Consider the following 23,232-nt stretch of genomic DNA (forward strand, 5'->3'; position numbering starts at 1 on the left):
CATCATGTGACTATTGGCAATAGCTCACTTAAACTCCCCAATGGCCCCCAGTGCCTTGAAACCTTAAGGGGTGATATGTTTGTGCTTTACAAATAGGAAATAGAAATACTTATGTGCATGTACATTTCTGTGTGTCTATGTACCCACTTGTTATTCTGTGTGTTGTAACAACAATTCACTCCTTGTTGTCTGTGTATGTCCATGCATCCATTCACAGGGTTGTACTTCACTGCCACTTTACTTTACCTGGGCACATTGTAGTGCATGTTATTTTCTGGACATTCTGGCCCTCGCAGAGAGCTCCACCGTTGAGAGGGGCAGGGTTGGTGCAGGTCCTGGTACGCTTCTGGTAACCTTTACCACACCGGTTGTTACACACGGACCACTCGGTCCAGGTTGACCATCCTCCATTTACTAGAATGAGAAGTTTAGACGTGGGGGAAAAAAACAAAAGTCTATTTTAAAATGACAAAAACAACACTTTGCTTAATCTAAGAAATCCCCTTTGTTTTAGAAAAATGCTGTAAGCATAACTCCATTCTAAAATATTTTAGGGAAAAAAGGCCAGATGACAAATTTACAATTTCAAAAGCAACCTGAAAATGTCCTGGCACTTGAAGTTTGCCGGAGGGCGTTAGCCATCTACGGGGTTGGCAGCAGCCCATTAACTGGTGTGGTTGTAGGCCTACCACAGGTTGGAACATTGGCCCATTTCTCTGTACCCTACATGCCACAAACACATTCCTTATTATAACTTACCCAGCTTAAAACCGCTCAAACACACATGAAGTGCTAGCACACGGACGTCTTTTAGATATTTTTGGAGAATATTCCTCTAGCAGCAACTCACTTATGAATAACTTGTTCAGGTATTTCAGAAGCAGGGTTTTTCTACGTAGTTCCATACAATGGCTTCTTGAACATATGACCCACAGGCAAATGAAAGTACATAATTAAATCTTCGAAAAATATTAATCAAACCAGAATTGGGGTGTTGGCATTTCATTTTTAAATAGCGAACATGTTTCACATTCAACTACATTTGTAGAAAGGTGGTCTGTCGAGAAAGAGATACAAACGTCTAAAAACTTCAAAAGGAGAACAGATTGCTTCAATTGCATGCACGATTAAAAAAAGACAAAAGTAAAAGGGAAAGAGTGAACTGATATTGGCTACAAAGATTCCCTCACTTCTAAGAAATTCAAGAGATTGGCTAATTTTTAATAACAATCTCTCATCAAAATTAGAAAAAGAAAACGTTTAAATATTGTTGTTGTACACTGAGATTTGTTTTGTTTAATTATAAAGTCACCGAGCACTGCAGAGGAAACTGCTGACCAACAATTGAATCTACTGTAAGGGACAGTGCATCCCCACGAATTTATAAAGTTGGACCTCTGAGAGCCTTGTCAATATATGGAGAAGCACTGAGCTGGCATTCCTGACCTCTCAGACACCGGTTTGCTGTACTGTGCGAGATAACTCTTTACAAAAAAACATTGGCAAAGCCAGTAGGCGAGACGTTCATACTTGAGTGGTGATATAAAATGTCTGCTGCAGTGCAAAGCAATGAAAAAAAAAAGTGTTTTGTATACATTTCGTGGAGGAGGTAAAACGTTATATATGTGAAGACAGAATGTTCTTCAAGGTGTAAAATAGTCGCTCATTCATTAAAAGTGATGTGGAAAGATATTTCCAAAATTCAATAGAAAGCAGGAGAGACTAAAGCACACCTGTGGTCTGATCCAAGAAGTTACTGACAATGTCTGAAGCCAAAGACTGATGGCGCCCCAGAAAAATAGGCAATAGTTGAAGGATGCTGAACCCAAGCCCCTTGCAGTGTGTATAGAATACAATATATTCACCATGAAGCTCCATTGCACGTCAAACCTAAAAAGGACCGAAGAGTAGCCAATCTTATGAGAGGATGCTTTTATGATGAGTGCCTATGCCCAGCGTGCTTCCAGCTATTATACGTAGAGAATAGAAACATAAATGTCTTGAAAACATGAAATTCCGTTACTAGATACAAGAATGAATTATGCTTCTTTGATACATACTGTTCAGGTGTTATGCTTAAAATTGATACATAGGATTGCCTTTGTGGTAGAAGTACTAGGGCAGCATGCATCTATGCTATCACAAATTGTTTTGAAGCATGCCTGCTCTCCAGAGATTCTGTGAAGTTTTCTTGACATTAGAAAGGCTTTCTAAGTCCATCCGACAGCATTCAGTCATTATGCACTCATGTCATGCTCCTTAAGAGCCTATGTTTCTGCCCCAAAAGGGATGTAGAGGGTGTTTGTGCCACCTCCTTTCACTAACTTTGAACCACAGACTTTTACTGACAGTGACACAATTCTCTGCTTCTCGAGTGATGTCAATTTCAGGAGCCATTTTGAAAACAATTGGCTTCAAGGAGACTATGACATAGAACAGATGGTGTTACACCAGGTTTCATCTCAGCTTGCGCCTCATTAATTTCTGGGAGATTCTGTTATTTTAGTCATCTGAGAACATTTCAGATAGTGCACAATAATTTTGACAACATTCCTGGAAAAGTGAAAAACATATATCTGTTTTAAGAGAATTAGGCCCCTGCTGGAAGGCAATCAGTAGTCTTAGCTGTAACCAATGGCATTGTTCTTATAGGTCAATTAGTCCACATTCAACCCAACACTTTCAGAGCACACTCAGAAGAAGGCCTAAAGCATTGTTCTAAAGAAGAAGAAACAGAACAACAAACCCATGCAATAAGTAATATGAGCATAAGTAATTCTAATTAACTCTGATCTGCCCATTTGTTAATACTCTTACTTGTGCTTCCCTTGGTATAAATATATCAGCATTATATTTTGGATGCACTCTGGACCTATTATTTTTTAATCATTTTTGACAGCAAGACCTCTTTAATATCCAATCCAGCAAACGATTCCATATGAGTGTTAGTACTTATATAATAACCATTCCAAAAATAGAAGAAAAATTGCTGATACCTCATTTCACAGTGTCCATTTTGTCTTTAACAATCATTTGAAGTGCATATAATATTCAGTGTGCTTTAGGCAGTGGACAATGCCATTGTAGAGTAGGTAGGGGGACATTCACAGCTTTCCATGAGAACTAAAGCTTTATTGGGTCTCGCATTAGAGCGTGGAAGGGGTTTGAGTCCCAGATCACAGGGACAACAGGTGAATGGACTTACCATAGACAATGACCGTGGCAGTCGTGCTCCTTCTTTTCGTGACAATGTTCTTGGCCACGCAGGTGTAGTTGGCCGTATCTGAAAGGCGTGCCTGCTTGATGATGAGGTTGTGGTCAATGGTGATGTAAAAATTTCGATCCTCCACGGGATCAATGACCTCTTCATTTTTCAACCATTCAACCTGTGGGTAAAGAAGAACATCTTTACAATGCACATTCATGAGAAGCTGCAGTGCTAGCCTTGCACAGACTGCTCCATGAGCCCTTGGGCATTGTCTATAAAGAAAACAAGCGAACCCATTTGGCCGAGAGTTTAAGCACTGCACTATACTACACTGACACCGGTATTTTGGAGTACGTAAAGTCGTATTCTTGTAGTAATGTACTCTTTTACAAACCCTCACATGACTTGCAAGTGAATTGTCCCCAAACATCTTAAATGGAGATAAAATGGGAATATTCATATATATTCAGCACAAATAGAAAAGACTGTGGCTTTGCACTTTTAGCAATAGGGAGTTGGACATTTCAGGGCGCCTATTCACAAAGGCATGTAAGACTAAGTAGAAGAATACAACTTCCTTTACTCGTAAATGTTTTTGTGAATCAGCCCTTATTTGTCAGGTAAAGAAATAGCAAAAAAAGACAAGCATAGCCCATTGGAATAACAAGCAACAAAATGCAGTCTCATCTCAACTTGCACTTTGTCATTTATGGCTCTGTCTTCAATATAATGGTTTGTAGCTGTTCGTCTATTGCTACATTGTTCTCTTGTCAATCTTTAAAGGGAATGATGCCGGTTTTTGGCAGCAGGAGTCTAGGGAGGCCAGAGGCCAGCACTGGATTTTGTGCACAGCATACATAATGTACAGGCAGACTATAATCCTTTATCTTTTGAGTCAATTGAAGTTCCTCAAAATTAGGCAAATATATGCTGGTGAAAAGCGAAACATGCAAAATCTACCCAGTGAGAAGTTACAATATATACAAGGTTGAGCACTACACAAGAAGTCAGATTTGTAAGCAGGTTTGCACAATTAAGTTCAACCTAATTCCAAACAAGCATTGGCATAGCCAATAGATCTCGCCTTTGGGACCTTATAAGTGTTTAGTTATCCAGCACAATATCCTTGGTGCAACAACATCAAGTGTTGCATGGCTAAACACTTATATGGTCCCAAAGACGAGACCTATTGGCTATGCCAATGCTTGTTCAGCTTTGCAACTTTTTTCTTCACTGTTGACTTGTCCTGTCAGGGCATAACCCTCCAAAATTTTGATTCACCTTCAAGGCACCAGCTATCCAGTTCCATTGTTTGTCCCTTTACATGAAAAATACATCTTCAAAAAAAAACTCACCTGCAGTACACGCAAAATTCCCTTCCTTTAAATAAACAAGGTAACAGTTCCTTTCTTTACAAAAACAGTCATGCAAAGACCAAGAACTGGTTGATTCGCATCTCATCCTTCAACCAATTTCACGGTACCTAGCCTCCACAAAATAAATGAGCCATTTCATCCAATCTGCCCTTCAAAAAGAAAGGCTTCCGGGAGACTCCCCCGCCACTCATTGGCATCTGTTGCTTGGAAACGCCTTTAGGCATCAGCCAAGAGTCAGCATCATTTGGAGGCAGCACACACAAACAGTAGATCTTCCTAAATTGTGATGAGAAAACGAGGTTTGGGAAACAAAGATAACAAGCTTGAATCCCAAAACTCGACACAGCCGCAAATAAAAAGTGAGTAAACATCCTCCCATCAACATCATCCCATCGCAAAACCCACAGGATACGCACACCAACTAGAACCTCTATTCCCAGGAACACCCCTACAAGATGCTGACAAAGATGCCGCCACCACTATGCGCACCCAGAAGCGCATATATCACGGGTTCACCGCCGAGTCAATTATATATGTGTGATCGCAAAAGAAGCACCCGCAAACCGCACCACTCAGACAGCAACGATGTTACACAGTGCTACGAGACAGCCTCATGACCCTTTCAACTGTCACCATCAGCTCTGTAGGAACACGTGCACCGCCATATTTACAACTCGTGCGTGCCAACGGAGGAAAGTAGATAAATGTACAGGTGAAACAGCTAAAACACTCAGTGAAGTGAAAGTTGTGCAGTTATTGGGAAGAGTGTGTGCTGTGGCAAGGGGGTGCAGACCTACCGCTGTATGGGGCCAAAAAATGGAACTGGGGAAGTGTGCATACCCCCATAAATGTTTCAGCTTGCTGAGGATGGACTCTTCACAGTTGGGCTCATATACATTGTAGCGGGCCCCAAGAGCCCAAAGACACTTTCCTGCTGTCTACAGACATCTTCCTGTCAGTGTCTCGGAGGGTACTGGCACCAGACCTGGGCTAGAAGCAACAGGCTTGGCTACTGGATTGGGAAATATGTCTCTCCCTGTGCCTTACTCAATTCTCATATTTGTCAAAATGGGCAAAAAACACATCTTTGTATACAAATATATATTTTTTGACGGAATAAAAATGCAAGTGTAAACTAATAGATACTCTGTCCAACAGAGTGATACGCCTTTCAAAAATGAAACATTTAACATTTGCTCAAGGGAAAAATGAGAAGGTGTGGACTGTCGTGTGACCCACTCTAAAATGTCACCACCGCAAAACACACAGGGACAGATTTGCAAGCCCCTTGCACCACTTTTGCGTCACTTTTTCCATGATAAAAGAGACGCAAAAGTGGCGCAAGGGGCTTGTAAATCTGCCCCACAGTGTACTGCGATGCATGCAGAGTGCCTGTGCATGCAGCTATCAGAAACACGCTGTACCTGGTTTGGAAAGCAGCAGAAAGGCAACGCGAAATAATGTAACCAATCAGAGGTTATCTCGCTTTAGGCTCCACGGCAAACACTGAGCTTTTCTGGCATGGAACACACCCGGCATGCAACAGGCGGACACCTAAAACACACACACTACTGACGATTACGAGGCCTCAGAAACAGATTGGTTGGCCTCGAAAAACATTTGCAAACATTTAAGAAACAACTGAATGCATACAGATGGTTAGCTAAGGGGTTCTTTTCTACAGCAAAGTTTAGCGTTGCATTTAACTCATGTACCTATAGATGTCGCGTACTTATTAAAAACACATCTAGAAGTAAACAGCTTTAGAAATAACCTTGATAGTTATTTCCAGGAACAAAGATCTCCCCTCTGAGTTGGTTAATGCATCACAAAAAAGAAACCAGAGCTCTACACCTCACTTCTGTATCCACATCCCTGCATCGAGAAGTATGGATAACTAGTGGTGCGCGCGCCACAGCAAAACATCTGTTTAGAATTATTGCGCATGCGTCTGGGCACGATAATTCAAAACAGATGGTTCCTGTGCGGGTAACCGCAAGCAATAGCCGTGGGTGGAGCAAAGGCTGGACATGCACCCGCCTTTGCCCAATTGCGTGCTGTCTTTCTTAGAATGACGCACGCAAAGCCCAATAGCCTATGTGAAAAACAAAACCACACAAACGAGTATGTGGTGAGCTTGGTGAGCTTTCTGAAGCCCCTTACTAAAAGTCTTGCAAGCAGCGCATGCACGCTGCTCTAGGCTCGACCTAAAAAAGATCCATTTGCAAGGGTAAATTTTAAAAAATGTTATCCTTCCAAAGAGCATTAACGAAGTCGTAAATTTAGAAAGAATGGTGAAGTTTCTAAAATCGCGAATTTATCGCTAAATCTATTGCTAAATTTATCAATAAGTTTGCAAGCTTTCTCGGCTGGTCAATACCTGCAAAAATATGTGCACACCTATTCATTGCTATACTGACAGGTTTTCACATAGGCCTTGCAAGTAGATTACCTATTTAGAAACACCCACACATGTACTATTGTCAAAAGGTAGCGGCAAGTAAGTTTCCCAAGGCACAAATGAAAAGAAAACACACTGTCACACTACACGCAAATAGGGGATCTGGGTGTAGTGAAAGGGGTTCATTTATGTGGCAAAATGTTAACTAGTAGAGCTTGACAACATTTATTTTTCTGCCTCCTAGCCTGTGGTGTGACCCACTTGTGACCTTGGAAACGATGAATTAGCATCAATTTGACTTCATAGATTAAACAAAATAATGTATAAAAACATTTTTTTCACGTGTCTGTCCTTTAAGACACAAATGGTGTCTGATCTTCACCCAAACCAAAAATATCATAATTTAACTGGAAAAAAACATTATCTTATGGTTTACCAGGCTTCGTCGACCAAGCTGGGCACAGTAAATGAAGGGACCGGAGCCATGACTGAATTTGGACTCTCCCATCACTGGACTGTCTGCAGTGAAGCCCAGAACAGGATCACAGCAAGGACTGTCCTTTAGCCGCATCGCTGCTGCAGTGAGTTTTGCGCTGTGCGGCATTTTTAAAAATAACGCGTTACATGACGAGCTCAGCTCGTCATCAGCACACGCCACCCGTGGCTGATGACGAGCTGAGCTCGTCATCAGCATCGAAGGGGTTAAGACACAAATGCTGTCTGATCTTCACCCAAACCAAAAATATCCTAATTTAACTGGAAAAAAACATTATCTTATGGTTTACCAGGCTTCGTCGACCAAGCTGGGCACAGTAAATGAAGGGACCGGAGCCATGACTAAATTTGGACTCTCCCATCGCTGGACTGTCTGTAGTCAAGCCCAGAACAGGATCACAGCAAGGAAAGCAAAGAACCCACAATTATAAACATTGGGGCAGAAGTTTGTACCACCCACCTATCTTTCAAAGGGGAAGGTTGTGAGAAGGGGCTATTGTTTAGACAGTGTTGGCCAGTCTTCGTATTTGCGCCTTAAGGAAACAATAAAAATGTGCAATATTGTTAGAAAATCTAACTTTCAGCTCAATACCAATAAGTGTATTTCTTGGCACTGTGATTTCAACTGCACTCCTACATCCGAACATTCCTATGGAGCCCCAGTGGAACCTTTAACAAAGAAAGGCTGTAGAGGTCCACACAGTGTATAAGCATGGGTGCCTCTTAGGGATATCCACAATGGACATGAAATGTCACTAACTGTTCCCCTTGCCATTCAGTTGAGTCGACATTCATAGGAGATAACCATATTGTGCCTGCTGCCCGTCTGCACTTGGGACGCTCTCTTTGTATTGATGATGCAAGCCATAGCCATGGCCTGTGACCCACTGATGAATGCAATACCAAGCATGCTCAAGTAGTAATTTTAATAATAATAATAATAATAATAGTTCCAACAACAAAACAAGAACAACAAAAATAACAATGATAAATAATAATGATATAATAACAACAATAATAGTATTTCCAACTAAATACCAACAATAATAATAATGATAGTAATAATTACAACAACAAAACAACAGCAACAAAAAAAACAACAACACTAATAACAACAAGGACCAGGGTAGTTAATAGGATTTGGTGGTGAGAGGAGCTAGAGATGAAGTCTTCACTAACAGATGTTTCCAAGTATTAAATTTTATGTAAAAACAACCAAATCTTGGCCAGAGAGTACACATTTTGCCACTCAAAATGAAGGTATTTGTATACTTCATTCGATTAGTAGTTTCACAGATTTTCATTGCTCACTCCCATCCATCATTCTGCAAAAGGGCTTCAGGGCTCCAAAGAACAGTATACATTTAAGGCTACCTCATTACAAACTAAATTAAAAAGTGAGAACAGAAGCAATTTCTAATTCAGGAAAATGGCACTGGTAGAAAGAAATTGAAAAACCACTAATCTAATTGAGAGAGTTCAAGAGAAAAAAAAACCTTTCAGTTAAATATCCTGATATTTGCTCACTGAAAAAAGCAGGTGGGAAAGACATTCAGAGTGGAAGGGCGGGCGAGCCTCCACTTTCTACTAGAAGGAGGGCGCAGAGCGCATAAACCTGAGTTTGAAAGCAGATGAATAAAGAGCACTGATTTACTCACAGTGCTTTAAATGTAAATATAGAAGTACAGGTACTCACTATTTAGGGTACCTGTTTGCTCCTGTGAAGTGCCGTTACTCTCCCATGAAATAATTTGCAGCAGTGATGAAAAGTGCAGGTACTCTCCCTTTCAAATTAAAGAAGTACAGGTACTTGGTAACGGACAGTACCTGCCCATTTAAAGCATTTTTTATAGAAAATGCCCTTGGATTTGTGTAGGAAATAGTGGTGCAGCTTGAATGTTGCAGATGAGTCTGAACTTCAGATTTAGACAGTCACACAAACAAAATGCCTCAGTTGCTTAGCCACAGCCAGAAAAGAGCCCTAAAGGCTCAACCGTGGGAAATGAGTAACAAAGTGAGTGGCAAGAAAGGATCAGGCACTCTACTACAGTGAAAGGAAGAAGTGGCTGTGGGGACGCATGCTGTGGCATGATATTTGTACCTCTTAAGTACAGTTGTGGGCCAAGGTTGACCTGCTCTGTGGCTAACAACTTTATGAAAGGGTTCCGTAGTTCTACTAGTAGATATCTGTATTTTTGCACACCGATGGAATATGGTTCTTTGGAACTTTTTGTAAAACAAAAAAATTAAAAGCAGTCCCATAAATAGGTAATTGTGGTACTCAGAAGTTGGAACAACATAAAGAAATCCACCTTTTGATTTCAAAACGTATTTTTCAATGCTATCTTCTTTCTTCATCCCATCTCAGATCACTGGTGCTCCAGTTAATGGGTTGGTCTACACTACACTAATGCTCATTGCAACACTTTAATTCAACTCATACCAGAAGTTTGAAGAATTTATCTTTAGACTAAGCCTTTGGGAACGATGACATTAAACAAGCACGCACATGCCGGCAAGGATCTTGTGGCAGAGCTGCCAGCTGAGAGGAGGACATGCCACTGAAAACCTCAGGGTGAAAGAAAGTGCTTTTCTTAGGGTTACTTTCAACCATCTACTGATTTTTACTGAGTCTTTTAAATGGGAAATCCTTCTCTGTCTGCTTGTGCATAAAGTTCTAGCATCACCTACAGTATCGTTAAATCCTCTCTGGCTCTGCCCCTTGCCGTGATTATGTAACAAAAACAGCATTACCCATAATCCTTGCCTTGTTGGAAGACATGTCAAGTACAGGATTTTATTTTAAGTTTAAATGCTTATTTGTTTAGATTAACACAACTGTAGCCCTAGTGTGTTATATTTACTTGAGGCGGTCGTGCTACTGACAAAGATTTTAAAATATATACTTTGGTACTCGGGTCATCATCTATCCCTAGTGCATGAAGTAGTGCGCATTATAAAAAAGCGTGGCTTTCCCCTCGTCAGGCCCAAGAGATGCAATGAGCGTCTGTGCAATATGACTAGGGCTCCAGGTTTTATGTTTGGTTTTTTTACGTTTCCGTCTGTATTCATCCATTTTTTTGTTGTTGCTAATTTTATCTGTATTTATCTATATTTATTTTGGGTTTTGTGAAAAAATGAAACTGAAACAAGTATATATCTACATTTATTTAACCAATAAATATGCGCTCATGCCTGCACGCCTGCCCGGTTTCGTGATATAAACCTACTTAGATGATAAAATATGCACTTATAAGAAAACATGCAAATGTTAGAATCAAGGTTGTGCATATCTACTGCTGTTTAAGGCTCTTTACTTAAATTCCTTAATTGTGTTCACCCCCTTACCTTTCAACCCGCACAGCTATTGGGCTGGCATTCATGATTGACAGCATTTAGAATCACTCAAAAAACAAACCAATTTCCTTTTTTATCCACATTTACAAATAAATAAAGACAGGAAAATAAATGATTTTCTGTCTGTATTTATTTGTAAAAATCAGTAAAAATGGAAAACAGGGAGTCTAAAGTATGACCTACTGGTGCACAGTCTCAAAAGTCATTGGAAAAGGCTCTAACTACATTTTTACTGTGTTATATCTCCAACCTCGATAGCATGCAAGACAATGGCATTGGCCAAACCTTAAAAGTCAATAGCATCAACCCATAAAAATGTAATAGGAGATTGCGTTCAGATTCCCAAAATGGATGATCACTATTGAGGTGATACCTTCAACATGCTGGCTTTGATGAACGTTGACCTTTACCTGCTTCAGGCTATTCCCTCCCAGGAAGGGTGACCAGATCTTGAGAGCCAAAAACCGGGACATTTTTGGGAAATAGAAGAAGGACTACCATTTTTCATCAACAGAATGACAGTTCTCATCAACATAAGATCACAGAAAAGGTGTTAAGAAAATAAATCAAATGTAATTTCTACAACCAACATCATACATACTAATTAAATTGCTTACTTATAATAGCTTTTCACTAGCACAGCTTTATAACACCCAAAAAAAGCCTCTCAATATTTTCAGTCGACCCCTCTAAAAACCGGGACAAGAGACAAAATTACCAAATCTACCGGGACAGCCGGTGAAAAACTGGGACTGTCCGGGCAAATCCGGGACGTCTGGTCACCCTACTCCCAGGTCATGTATCGGACCCACCAGCAAAACTACAGAGCTGACGTAATGGACCTAAGCCATGCCAACGTCATCCCTGGCATCAGTAAGAATGGACATATTGCACTCGGAGTTAAGAGAACAGTTTCTTCCTCCTCAAACATCGCACATCGGAACTGATTAAAAATATGCCTCAGTGGCACACTCGTGGGCACTTATCATTAGGATGCCCTGAAAGTGTGGCACATGTTCCTGGAGTCAGGGCGCTTACCAGTGAGTCTGCCGCAACCGCAGCCCATGCAGGTAAGAGCGGTGGGTCCGGGTGGGGGGGATTTCGATGGGCCATGTCTAGGTAGAATTAATCATTTATTTAATTTCCCCTCGTCCGTTGAAATAACCCCTACCTGGACCCACCGCTTTACCTGCACAGACTGCAGCTGGGGGGCCATGAAAGCCTGCATTCTTCATCGCTGATAGTGGCTGATCTCCCACTAATATGCATTACAGGGCTGCATAGCAAAAAATAAAAATTAAAAAATATGGTAAACATCCGGAAAAAAGAAAATAGTAGTTTAACATTGAAGGTGAAATCGAGTGAAAGCCTCGTTTCTGATTCATTGAATTGGCATCAAGTAATTTACGTGTCTGGAATGAACATTTTTGCATCCAACCGCACAGCTAAATAGGTAATTATTGTAATTGGATTCAAAAGTACGAGCCTGCCAGTATATTACACGAATGAAAATGGCTTGGAAGGTGTTATCTGAAACTGTGGCTTTTTTTTCGAGCCATTATTTTTATTGTCATGCTAATTGAACATGAAGCGAAGTGGAAAGTTTCCAGCCAGCAATCCATGCGCCCATTCATTGACAATTAGAGGATTGATTAGCAAAGACATAAGAATGAAGAAAAAAATTAATGTATTTATTAAATGCTATTGACGTGTATTGTTGCCCTAAGCGGTCTTCATGAAAGGAGCAATGAATAAACTTTTTAATAAGTAGATTTTTCTGCTGGGTATTGTGGTTCATGCAGGCACGTGACCGCCTATGATACCTGCAGCTGAAACATTGCATTGCCAGGATCATGGAGTCAGATATAAAATTCCTCATTTAAATTGATTGGCGGCAGATGTCTCAGTGTGTGTAGATGTTTTCTGGTGCCTGGAATGGTTTTAGTGCCATTTCGCAGCATAAGGCGCCTCCATGTCAATGCAGACACGCTAATCTGTTGATCTAGCCTTTCACAGATGGATTTGTCAGAATCTGGCCCATTTTGATAACCAGAGGAGCTCATGGCCGGCAAGAAACAGATTACTGTCAATTTAAGATCACAAGATGGATCCAACATTATATTTTTGCTTGCTTCGGCACAGGCATGTCGAGGCCAAAGCTGAAGGGCCACATCACCTTGAGACACTTGACCACTATGGGAGTGGAAGGCCCATGGGAGACCTATTCTGTTTCTCTTTACCCATCTCCAGCACCCATCACCTGTGGAATCAAGCCCACTCCTCGGGAATGTGTAGCCTTATAAAACCAAGGTGTTTTTTCTTCTGGCAGACCGACTTGCCTGAATCCATATTAAAATGTCAGGGTCTTCATCGAATCTGGAGAAACCTACTTGCTGACTCAGGACCGAACAGATCTATCTATCTCTTTCTCCCTTAGATTTCCTTTGTTTCCTCAAGATTTGGAATGCTGCCCTGTGAGAGCTCTGAATGCTACTTGCACCTTCTTTTTCCCCCCTCATCCTTACTTTACGGCACTCAGAAGCAGCTTCAACAGCATATCAAGCATCTCACAAATAGTTTTTTTTAAATGGCCCAAAACCACTATTCTTGCTTCATAGGCTACGCTATGTTACCTCAAACGTGGTTCAAGAAAGCCTGCAACCCAGTGGTGGCTGGCAGGGAACGTGGGTGGCGGGGTGAAAAAAAAAGCAACAAAATGAAAATCACTTACCTGCCGTCTCTCTTTTGTTCTTTCTCTTCCTGGCAGGTCCGGAACGAGGAAGCACGTGGGCTCTCCTAACCTAATCCCAACGCTGCAATGTAGAATTGTGATTGGTTTCCGTAAGCCAATCACAATGCTGCAATGCAGCGTTGTGATTGGTCTGAGTACAGTGGTTTGGTGCTCAGATGGGGACTGGCACCCTGGGCATGTTCCCCACCTGGCTGTGTAATGCAGCCAGGAGGGGAACATTCTAAGTGCGCATGGCACTTTGGCCATGCCAAGGCGGCTGGCCAAGCAGTCATGTGCGCTTTGAGAGTGTGAGCTCACCACTCCTCCCAGGTTCCGACCTCATTTTATTTTTATTTTTTTCTGCTCTCAGCGACACTCCTCCGCCTTAGCGGAGGAGCCACCTCTGCTGCAACCACTGAACTGGCAGTTGATCAATGAGGTACTTATGAAAATTCCAGAAAAGAAAGCTTCTGTTTTTATTTACCTCAATGAATTAAAGAGAGTTGTCCAGCTAGTGTTTTAGGTTTACTCGTGAGTATATGGGGCTGTATTATACAGTGCAGAACATTTTCCTTGTTAGCGCTGGGCCAACCTTTCAAAAGGTGCGCTCAGTGCTATTAAGTAGAGTGCACGGTATTGGTTTGAATGCGCTTCTCCCAGGGCAGCGGCAAACTAGTGCTGCCCGGGGACAGCGCATTCAAGTGAAATACAGATCGGCTTTCACTGTGCAGGTGGAAACCCAACTGCACATTTAAGAGGAGTGAGAGATCCCCTTGCAGGCGAGTGCAGTGAGTGACTGCAACTGTCTGCAAGGGGATGTTTAAAGGGTCCATAAGACCCCCTACACCCCTTCCAGAAGGCTGCCATCAGGGGTGCACTGATGGTGTGCCACCAATTACATGGTGCACTGTCAGTGCGCCTCCCGGCAGCTTCTTTACCTTTGCGTCTATTACACGGGGTGGGTGCAGAGGCACCGCGATTCCCTCATTTACATGGGGCCACACCCCTGTGCAAATGAGGGAATGCCCTCTGATGATAGCACTGGCGCTATATGTGCGCAAACACTATCTGTATTACAGAAGGGGCTGCACAAGCATCTGCGGCTCGTTCTGTAATACCAAAGTGCATTGGGACATGCAAAGTGGGTGCAAATGCAAGTTATACCCCCGGGACACTTTATATAATAAGGCCCATGGTTGGCGAGGAAATGGTGACATTTCCTTAGAGGGAGACTTTGGAAAGTCCCCCCTTTTTCTGGTCTCAGCTCCAGACCTCAAATCCTAACCAGTTAAACTCAAGCCCTTGCTCATCACTTTCAATGAATGAAACATTTATAAATCCACATTAAATATTGGCATCTAGTGGGGCAGAGCCAGAGTCCTCCAAAAACCGGGCTATGAAAAACATGACATGGCTGCACATCCAATGAAATTTCTATCACCTACTGGAAAAGGAGACTCCTTAACAAAATGGTAAAAATGACCTATATTCTTCTGGTCGTGGGTTTGTTAAGCTGAGACCATCATAAAGCTCTTTCCTTCTACAGAACTCCTTTATATATTTAATTGTTTCCCCCGTAATGTCTACACCGCATATGGCTCTGCTTAGTTCTGACCTGCAGAATCTGTCGCTGTCTACATCAGACCAAGCAGTGTTTGTTGTTAGTCCTGATGTATAACACATACCCGATACCTGCCTAACATGAGTAATGTGGCATGATTTCTTCTACAAATTGAGTTCGCTTCCCAGCTTAGTTTGATGCGCCTTGTACTCAATTGCAGTCAAACTAAGCTATTTATTTCTGTAAACTTGCTGCCACTCACCCCTACTCCTCACATCTACATAATCCTATCACCAAGCATATTAACACTTATAACTTTTGCTGATCACAAGATCGGCTGTTAACCTAAGTTAGGAAATACTTGTGCAAAGCTAATTTATCAACCCATTTGACATCCACACCTAGTCATTGCTGAAACAGAAACCCCAAGGACATTCTTGAAAATCAAAAGTGGTCTCTGTTGAGCAGGAAAAGCCTACACATGGCAACCATTAAATGCACATCTATATCAAAACAAGTTGAATTCTGGAGGAAGAGCACGTCAAGACTTCGCAACTTTCACCTCCTCAGCATCTGTGCTAGGCTTTCAGCAAAGGATGTAAACATAGATTATTACAGTGAAGTGTTTTCGTAGATATACATATCTATTGTGTGTAAGCAGTAAATCCCTATCAAACGATTGACCGCCTGAAAAGATCTAGTCCACAGTGAATTCAAATATTTAATGCTAATGCAGGAGGAGTTTGGAATCATTTCTCAACTGTTTTCCCAACCCCGATTCAAAGTAACGACATGCTCCACCAAACAAGCAATATCAACTGTGTGTTGGGTCCTGCTCTAAACCACCACCGGAGCAGTGATGGAACAAATAGACCGCTATCCGCACTTGAAGAGTAGCATTCAGCCTCCACCTTCTCGTTTCATCCGCCCATACCCACCCACTTCCCACCTGTTGAGGGACAGATGTATTGTGTCTAATTATTCTCTTACTGGTACCAGGAGAAGCGTCAAAATAATTGGCACATTTGTTCTAATTAACAAGAACATTGCCACATGCCACCCAACAGGAACTGAGAGATAAGGCACCACCAGCAAGGGGGAGGGGCAAATGGCAAGTTATCAGAAGAGCTACTGCTAAGCACACGTGGCCGGTGAACATCTCAAGATATTCGTGAAGCGGTTATATGAAAAAGAAAATGAACAACCCCAACCTCAACCAAAGCAATGACTGAACAAATAAAAGAGGGGCAGTGCTATTGCTGCGCTGTCAAATACAATTTCAGAGAGAATACCATGTTGCACAGTGCTGGAAATCTTTCCCAAGATTTACTATTCCGGATCCGGAGACAGCAGCATGTACTTTCTTCCACCAGCATCCATGGTATGTTCATTTAAACATCACACTTACAACTCGGATTCTTTAAAGTTAGCCAACTTTAGAGTCAGCTGCCCTCCAGGTGACCCCTTGCAGTATGGTACAGTAAAGAGCCAAGTTTCTTTGGAGCTACTGGTATACACAAACAGTGCGCAGGATAACATTTCCCACAGAGATATGAATCACAGCGTGTGGACCTGCCAATAACAGCCAACAAAAGCATAACACAAGTATGTGGAATAAATTATGGGGCGGATGCTGGCCGTAGAACAGCAGCTGAGAAGCTCTAACTGTGCAAGATACTTTCAATGTGTTCCATCTCCTTCCCACAGCAAGGAACTAAATAAATTCCAGTCCTGCAGATAGTAGGCATGTCCTTTTATTATAAAGATATTTTTGGTCTCTCTGCAGCCCAATGGCATGTAAAATAAGGCTGTGCAGACCTGCTACCTGGTTGCCAGTTTTGTATGCATGGAAGCATAAGTCTGGCCATCTTTCGAACGAGCCACGGGGTGCAATTTTGCACAAAAAAAGTGAGAATTTTTTCTTTGCTGCAACATTCCCATACGTGACAACAAATAGAGGGATTCATGGTCGGTCACTCTATTTAACATCGCTGGTTTTTTCTGTGCCTCTCTGCAGGGCTGTGATGCCTTGCATAAGCAGAGCGGGAGTGGGGGAGAGAAGAGAAGGGTTGGTTAGTCCTTTCAGCTGACATTCAGGCTTTGGAGATATGCACACTCTGACCAGTGATATCTCTTTTGTAGAGTTTAAGCAGAAGACAACAACTGCGGGACTCGGATGTATGTCGTTACAACGCGATGTTTTACATCGCAGTACTTTACGACGCATGTTTTACAACGCAAGTCGTTACCACGACTTGCGTTGTTGGGGGCTGGATAGTGAATAGTTTAATTTACTATTCCAACTCCAGTCCCCGTGGATAGTAGGGAAGGAGTTGGATAGTAAATTAAACTATTTACTATCCTGGAGCGCCCCCCAGCGCAATTCGTTGTTACAACTTGCGTTGTAAAAGTTGCGTCGTAAGGGAACTGCGGTGTAACATCCGCGTTGTACAGGATGTTCCCCGTGGGACTCCTTGCAGTGAATGGCAGCCCATGCCTGGTCCTACCTTGCACCTCTCAATGCAACACCTGGGCTATATGCTAAATGCTTTTCAAGAATATAAGGATGATGACAGTAAATGTGAGGAAAGTGTGGAACGTGTAAGTCCTGCATGGGTTGATATTGATTGTAGCACACATGTGTGGTGCAGATAATTCAACACTATTACATAAGGTAGCCACACGTTTGAAACTCCCACATCTAGTAATTCATGAATTAATATTTCATCCACCGAGCCACGCTCACAAAAATACACAGGCACACAGCACCTACACGTCCCAGGAAGCTTTTCTGCAAATCTCTTAGGTCTACCAGAGTAGGAGCCAGCAAAATTTAGTTGGTACTCCTTGCGATTGAAAGAACCACAGGGAATAAAATTAAAACCACTGTGGACGCGTTTTTAAAAATCTATAATTTTGTGTAATAAAGAATAATAATGCTTTTATGCTAGATTCACTATGCAAATGCCGTGTTGATAAGATTACAGTCAAAACTAATTTATTATGAGGTATAGAAATACTGAACTACATTTATATCAAAATGCCATTTTTGATTAAATGGATGCTGTTTCTGTCATTCACTCCTGTTATCAACCCCTTCCATCTTGTTGCCCTGTGCATCTTCTTTCCTCACTAGCTCAGCAGTTCAAAGACAGCTCATCTAAAAAAAATCCCTACTGTTATGAATACATAGCTTAAGATGAACTTTATGGTGTTCCTGATAAGCTGACACTTCTAAGGCCCTTCCACTGTAGTTCACTGTGTAGTCGGATCTTATTCATTTGTATGTAGTGATATGGTAGAAATGTTTCATATTCTGTACAGGCATCTCCAGATGGCAATAGCATGGAAAATATTAGATTCATTCTTGAAATGGCAAAGTGTGTTAAGGTAATAATGACATTTAAACTTCTGATTTGCTGAAGAGTTGTTACTAACTATCAGGCCATGACGATTTAGCTGCTTTTCCCCCTTTCCTATTGCAAGAATTGTGTATAAGAACCTCCTGATTCTGGATTGATCCAGATATGTTTAGAAGACTTTCCTGTTCTACTAGAGATGCTGCTTATTTTTGTCGTTTGTAGCTCATTTGGGACTGATTTCTGATTTTGCCTACTCTGCATAACATTGCATTAAGGCCTTCATGTCATTTATTCTGTATCAATTGATTTTGAGATGTTTGTAATAAAACTCTTTAACTTTTCTTTTATCTAGAACACAATTATTGAGTGATCCCAATTACTTGTTTTTGCTACTCTGTGCCGCCTAATGTAAATTTGAGTTTTCTAAAATGTTGGGATGTCCTGAATAGTGGGGTATGGGTTTTGCTCCCACACCACAAACAACACTTCTGTGTAGATGTATGTATGATTACCTTACAACTAAGTCCATCCTATAACTTCCAAAAACAGATGTAGCCAATTAGAGCTAAATGGGACAGAAACCTCACCAATGAAGTGTCCTATAGAGTACGCCTTCATGTTTTATGAGGTGGTAAGCAAGCTTAAGTCCTTTAGTCATGTGTTTTCAACTTCTTTCTGTACAGCTCTTGCAGCCTGTAGAGTTTAAATAAAAGCAGATGTCCTGCAGAAATGTGTCACATAGAAATAAAATGCACTCCCTCAATCAATATCTCTGTCTCAGCAGGGAACTTCCTCATCTGTGCAAGGCGTACTCCATACTGGTAGAAGTCAGCGCTGAGCTCATCACTCCTCTCCATCTGTATTATTTCTCTCCACTGGCTGCTCAAAACATCCTGCGGGTGTCTTGAGAGCTCACTCACACTGACAGCTTATTTTCCCAAATTCGTCCTTCTGTCAGGTGGTGTTGCTTGACACACCCTGTTTTGGGTGCTTGACCCAAGCATATGTGCATCACTACCAACATGGTGCCTCACTTTTGTTATCCAGGCGACTTACACTGGACTACTAGAACATGTCCTCATTGGTCTTTTCCCTACTACTTTACACCCTTTGCCGTCACCAATAATTCTATACTTTGACTATTCAATCAAATCATTTCTTTTACACTTGGAATTTGGCTGTGCCATACTTTTCAAGAGAAATTATTTTTCTGCTATAACGGAACCCCCACATGAAAAAGGATTAAGAAAAACGAACAATCAAACCTTTTTCCTTTTTTTCTGGTTATGAAGGTCCCAAAGAGGGCAAACATTCTTTAACATTACTAGAGAGTTAAAGCTAGAGTGTGCCATTGTCATGGTAGAACTTCTCCCAAGGCTTTGATTCAATCGTACCACACCCAGCACTTACTGCTTGATCTTCTTGCTTTCTTTATAAGATAACCTAAGCAAGCATCTCCATGGGATTCTAAGTCATGCATTCTAATGATGGTTAAAGCTAGGAAAGACAGCATTACATATCTCCTATTCAAAATGTGGCTGGAGGTCAATGAGCTTCTGTTGAGGGTCCAGGTAGTGCCAGAAGCGGCCCGTGCAGGTAAGAGCGGTGGGGCGAATGGGGGAGGGACTCGACAGATGCCGACAAAGGTAAATTATTTATTTATTTAAATTTCTCTCATCATCTGTCGAGACCCCCAACCCTTTCCCCCCCCAACACCCCCCTACCACCACCACCTCGCTCTTTATCTGCATGGCCACACTTGGGTAGTGCACTGCTTGTGAATCCTAAACCACTTCCAATAAATTATCATATTTATTTTGCTGTTTATTGATGCTGGACAAAGAGAGGTGAGCACCTTGCATCTATCAAGCTGTATATTAGTCAGATTAGTTTGTAAATTGTTTCTGCGCCCATTGTAGAGATCTGTGCTCATTCTGGAAGCCTCCGAGTGAAAACCAATAGTGTCAGCTTGGCTGAGATGGGTGCCCCAATAAACTGGGGCTCGGATATTTAGAGATATACAGCGGCACACTTGTGGCCATAAACACTGTATAAATACCATGCGGTTTTGTTCAATATATAAAATTGAGATTCTTATAAATCACACTGTCTCACTCTTTAAAAAAATGTATTTTGGGGGCTTACTGTTGTTCCGAAGAATGTGTGCATCCAGCATGTCCACTGATGTTGGATCTAGAGTTACTTTTTGGCACTGTCCAATGCGACACACAACTATTTACAAAACGAACAATTGGTCAGATGAGATTTGCCAATGTTATGTTAATTACATTTTATTAATTAAATTTAGTATAGCACGCAACTCGCCTGAGGGCATCTCAGCGCTTCCTGCAACACCAAGCAAGCACACACAGAAAAGAGTCGCTTAAAATAGGGAAACTTTCAGCAATTTCCTAAATTGACAGTAGTTAGTACAGAGTCGAATGTGGAGAGGTAACTTGTTCAGTAAAGTGGAGCCAGGTAGGAAAAGGCTCTGCCACAGCATCTGGACAAGTGGATACGGGGTACACTCAGCAGGAGTTTGTCCTGAGATCTTAGGCTTCTAGTAGGTACATCGTGTTTGAGTTTCTGTTGGCGATATCTGAGTCATTGCAGTTACTCCTATCCTTGGACAATGGGGTATGCTTTACGCAACGTAAATAAAAACACCTTTGAAAGCAAAGATGGGCATAAAAAATGTATAAAGAAGCATTTATCTTCTCTGCTACGAGATCTTCAACAAAGACTGGTACCCTTCTTTGGCAGATAGGAGCAGCCACTGCTAGGCCTCCCCTAAGCACCGTACGGTTTCTTCGAATTTGCTTCATTGTAATTCCTGCAGACACCGCCTGCCAATATGGCTTCCCGGTTGTGTCCCGCCTCCATTTTAAGAGTCTTTGGCCAATAGGGAATCCTAAAGACTGTCTGGTTGACACCCGCACCTGCACAGAAGTGTGCACACATGAAAGTTCCAATTAGACGAAGCTAACTGCAGCAAAACATAAGCTGCTCCCAGGAAACGGAGCCTGCAGCCGCCATATTAATAATCAATTAAATCACGCAACTACCTGGCGTGGGTTGGAAGGAGCGGTCCCCCAGCTGTCACCAGTATTCTAACCCTGGCAATGTGAGCTGTGGTAAACAAAGACGGCGCACAGCTCCATGCAGCAGGGCGGCCAATCCCTCTGCCAATTAGCTCCGGCACATTTCTCTTTACCTTTCAAATTAAAGAAGCAAATGTGGATTAATGTAATGCTGGTTTTTCAGCTCAATTGGGTCACAAACTTGTACACCAGGCGGTGCACTCCAATTAAACCTGTATGAGGAGCAGCTCATTTATAATTAGCAAAGTAATTATCCCCTGGTTAAAGGTGCGGCAAACCATGTATTTTAGCATCAAAGTTGCTTAAGCTACTTATGGCATATTAACTAACCGTGCACCACACTGAAATGGTTAGGCCAGCCTCTCACGATGCAGGGCATTAAAAGAAAGAAAGAGAGCGAGAGAGAGAGAATGCGTGTGTGTGGGCATGTATAACCCACGCTGTGTGGATCATCTTGGTCCTAATAGCATGGGTAAACCTTGTCAGAACCCGAAAAACTCCATCTTTGTAAGGACCAGTGCGTCAGGAGGACCAATCCGTGTAGCGTGCTTAGGATACTTTTGAACCACCACTAAAAAGTGCAGTTATATTTGCCTCGGTCCTCTTTATAACCTACCCTACTATCAAAGAGCACATGGAGTTAGAATAGTAGATACACACTTCATTATAGTCAATGGCAGGTCCTCATAATAATATAATAATAGGTATGTTATGGGGGGGTGGATTTGTGGGGTGGGTGGGTATGTGCGTGTCAGTCACAGGTGACGACTAGGGGGAAGACACCATTTGGGTTAACCTGCTGCCAGCAGGGCAGGTTGAAGTGTCATAAATTGAACACTTTAATTCTAGAAGTGATTCATGTTTATCTTACTAGTCTCCTTCCCTGCTCTGTTTTGACATTAGTGTCTCATGACGATTTGGTGTCTTCGAGCACACATTTCCACTTTAATATACTTACCAACCTTCCATCACAAAAGTAACCATTAATGCAATAGCTAGTACAGATACTTTCGTTAATGCCTTGTCTAAGGAATTAAGGGTCATATGGATGGAAAGAGAGCTCACAAAAAGTGCTCGCATTTTGTGCGCCAACTTTTTTCGACCAGCCTTTAATTTTAAGACGGGACTTGTGCTCTAAAAGGTTGCACCGCAAAATCTCAAGTCACCGCAGTCACAGATTGACCCACCTAAAGAATATGACTTACACACGTCATTGTTTGCCAAAGCATGAGATTCACTGCAATGAAAGCGAGGGTGGTCCGCAAAGAACAGTGTGTTGCATTCCTGAACGCAAATCTTTTTTTTTTTAAGCATTCCCTGTCCCTTAAACGAATCGGTGCTGCAATAACAACACACACTTTAGTTTGAGAGCAAATGGGTGAAGCAGGCACGGCACATTCCGAAGTTGTTCAACACAATTACAGGGGTGGGACGGGACCATCCAATGGGGACAGATTTTCCTTTATACATCTGTTACCAACTCTGTTGAGAAGTTAGTGACTTGTGAAATGGAGTACAACCCCAATAGCCTTCGCAAACCATGGACACATACCACTCTGAGTCGCAATTAGGATGGTGCGCTCAGTGGCGTAATAAAAGCCCCTGCAGTGCAGGGAGGCACCCGAGCTCCAGGGGGCCCC

The 23,232-nt window shown here is 42.0% G+C and overlaps 1 protein-coding gene across 3 annotated transcripts in view; it reads right to left on the reverse strand.

The window, feature by feature from the left end:
* The window catches only part of UNC5C (unc-5 netrin receptor C), a 458,529-nt gene that overhangs the window by 147,264 nt on the left and 288,033 nt on the right, over positions 1-23,232 (reverse strand). For all 3 annotated transcript variants that reach the window (XM_086961949.1, XM_086961951.1, XM_086961950.1), the window contains exons 5-6: positions 3,206-3,386; positions 247-414 (exon numbers count right to left, since the gene is read on the reverse strand). In XM_086961949.1, the coding sequence (XP_086818075.1) occupies positions 247-414; positions 3,206-3,386 (349 nt within the window). The remainder of the gene's footprint in view (positions 1-246; positions 415-3,205; positions 3,387-23,232) is intronic.

Source organism: Lissotriton vulgaris, chromosome 3_1, assembly GCF_964263255.1.
Source record: "Lissotriton vulgaris chromosome 3_1, aLisVul1.2, whole genome shotgun sequence".
Taxonomy (NCBI): Eukaryota; Metazoa; Chordata; class Amphibia; order Caudata; family Salamandridae; genus Lissotriton; species Lissotriton vulgaris.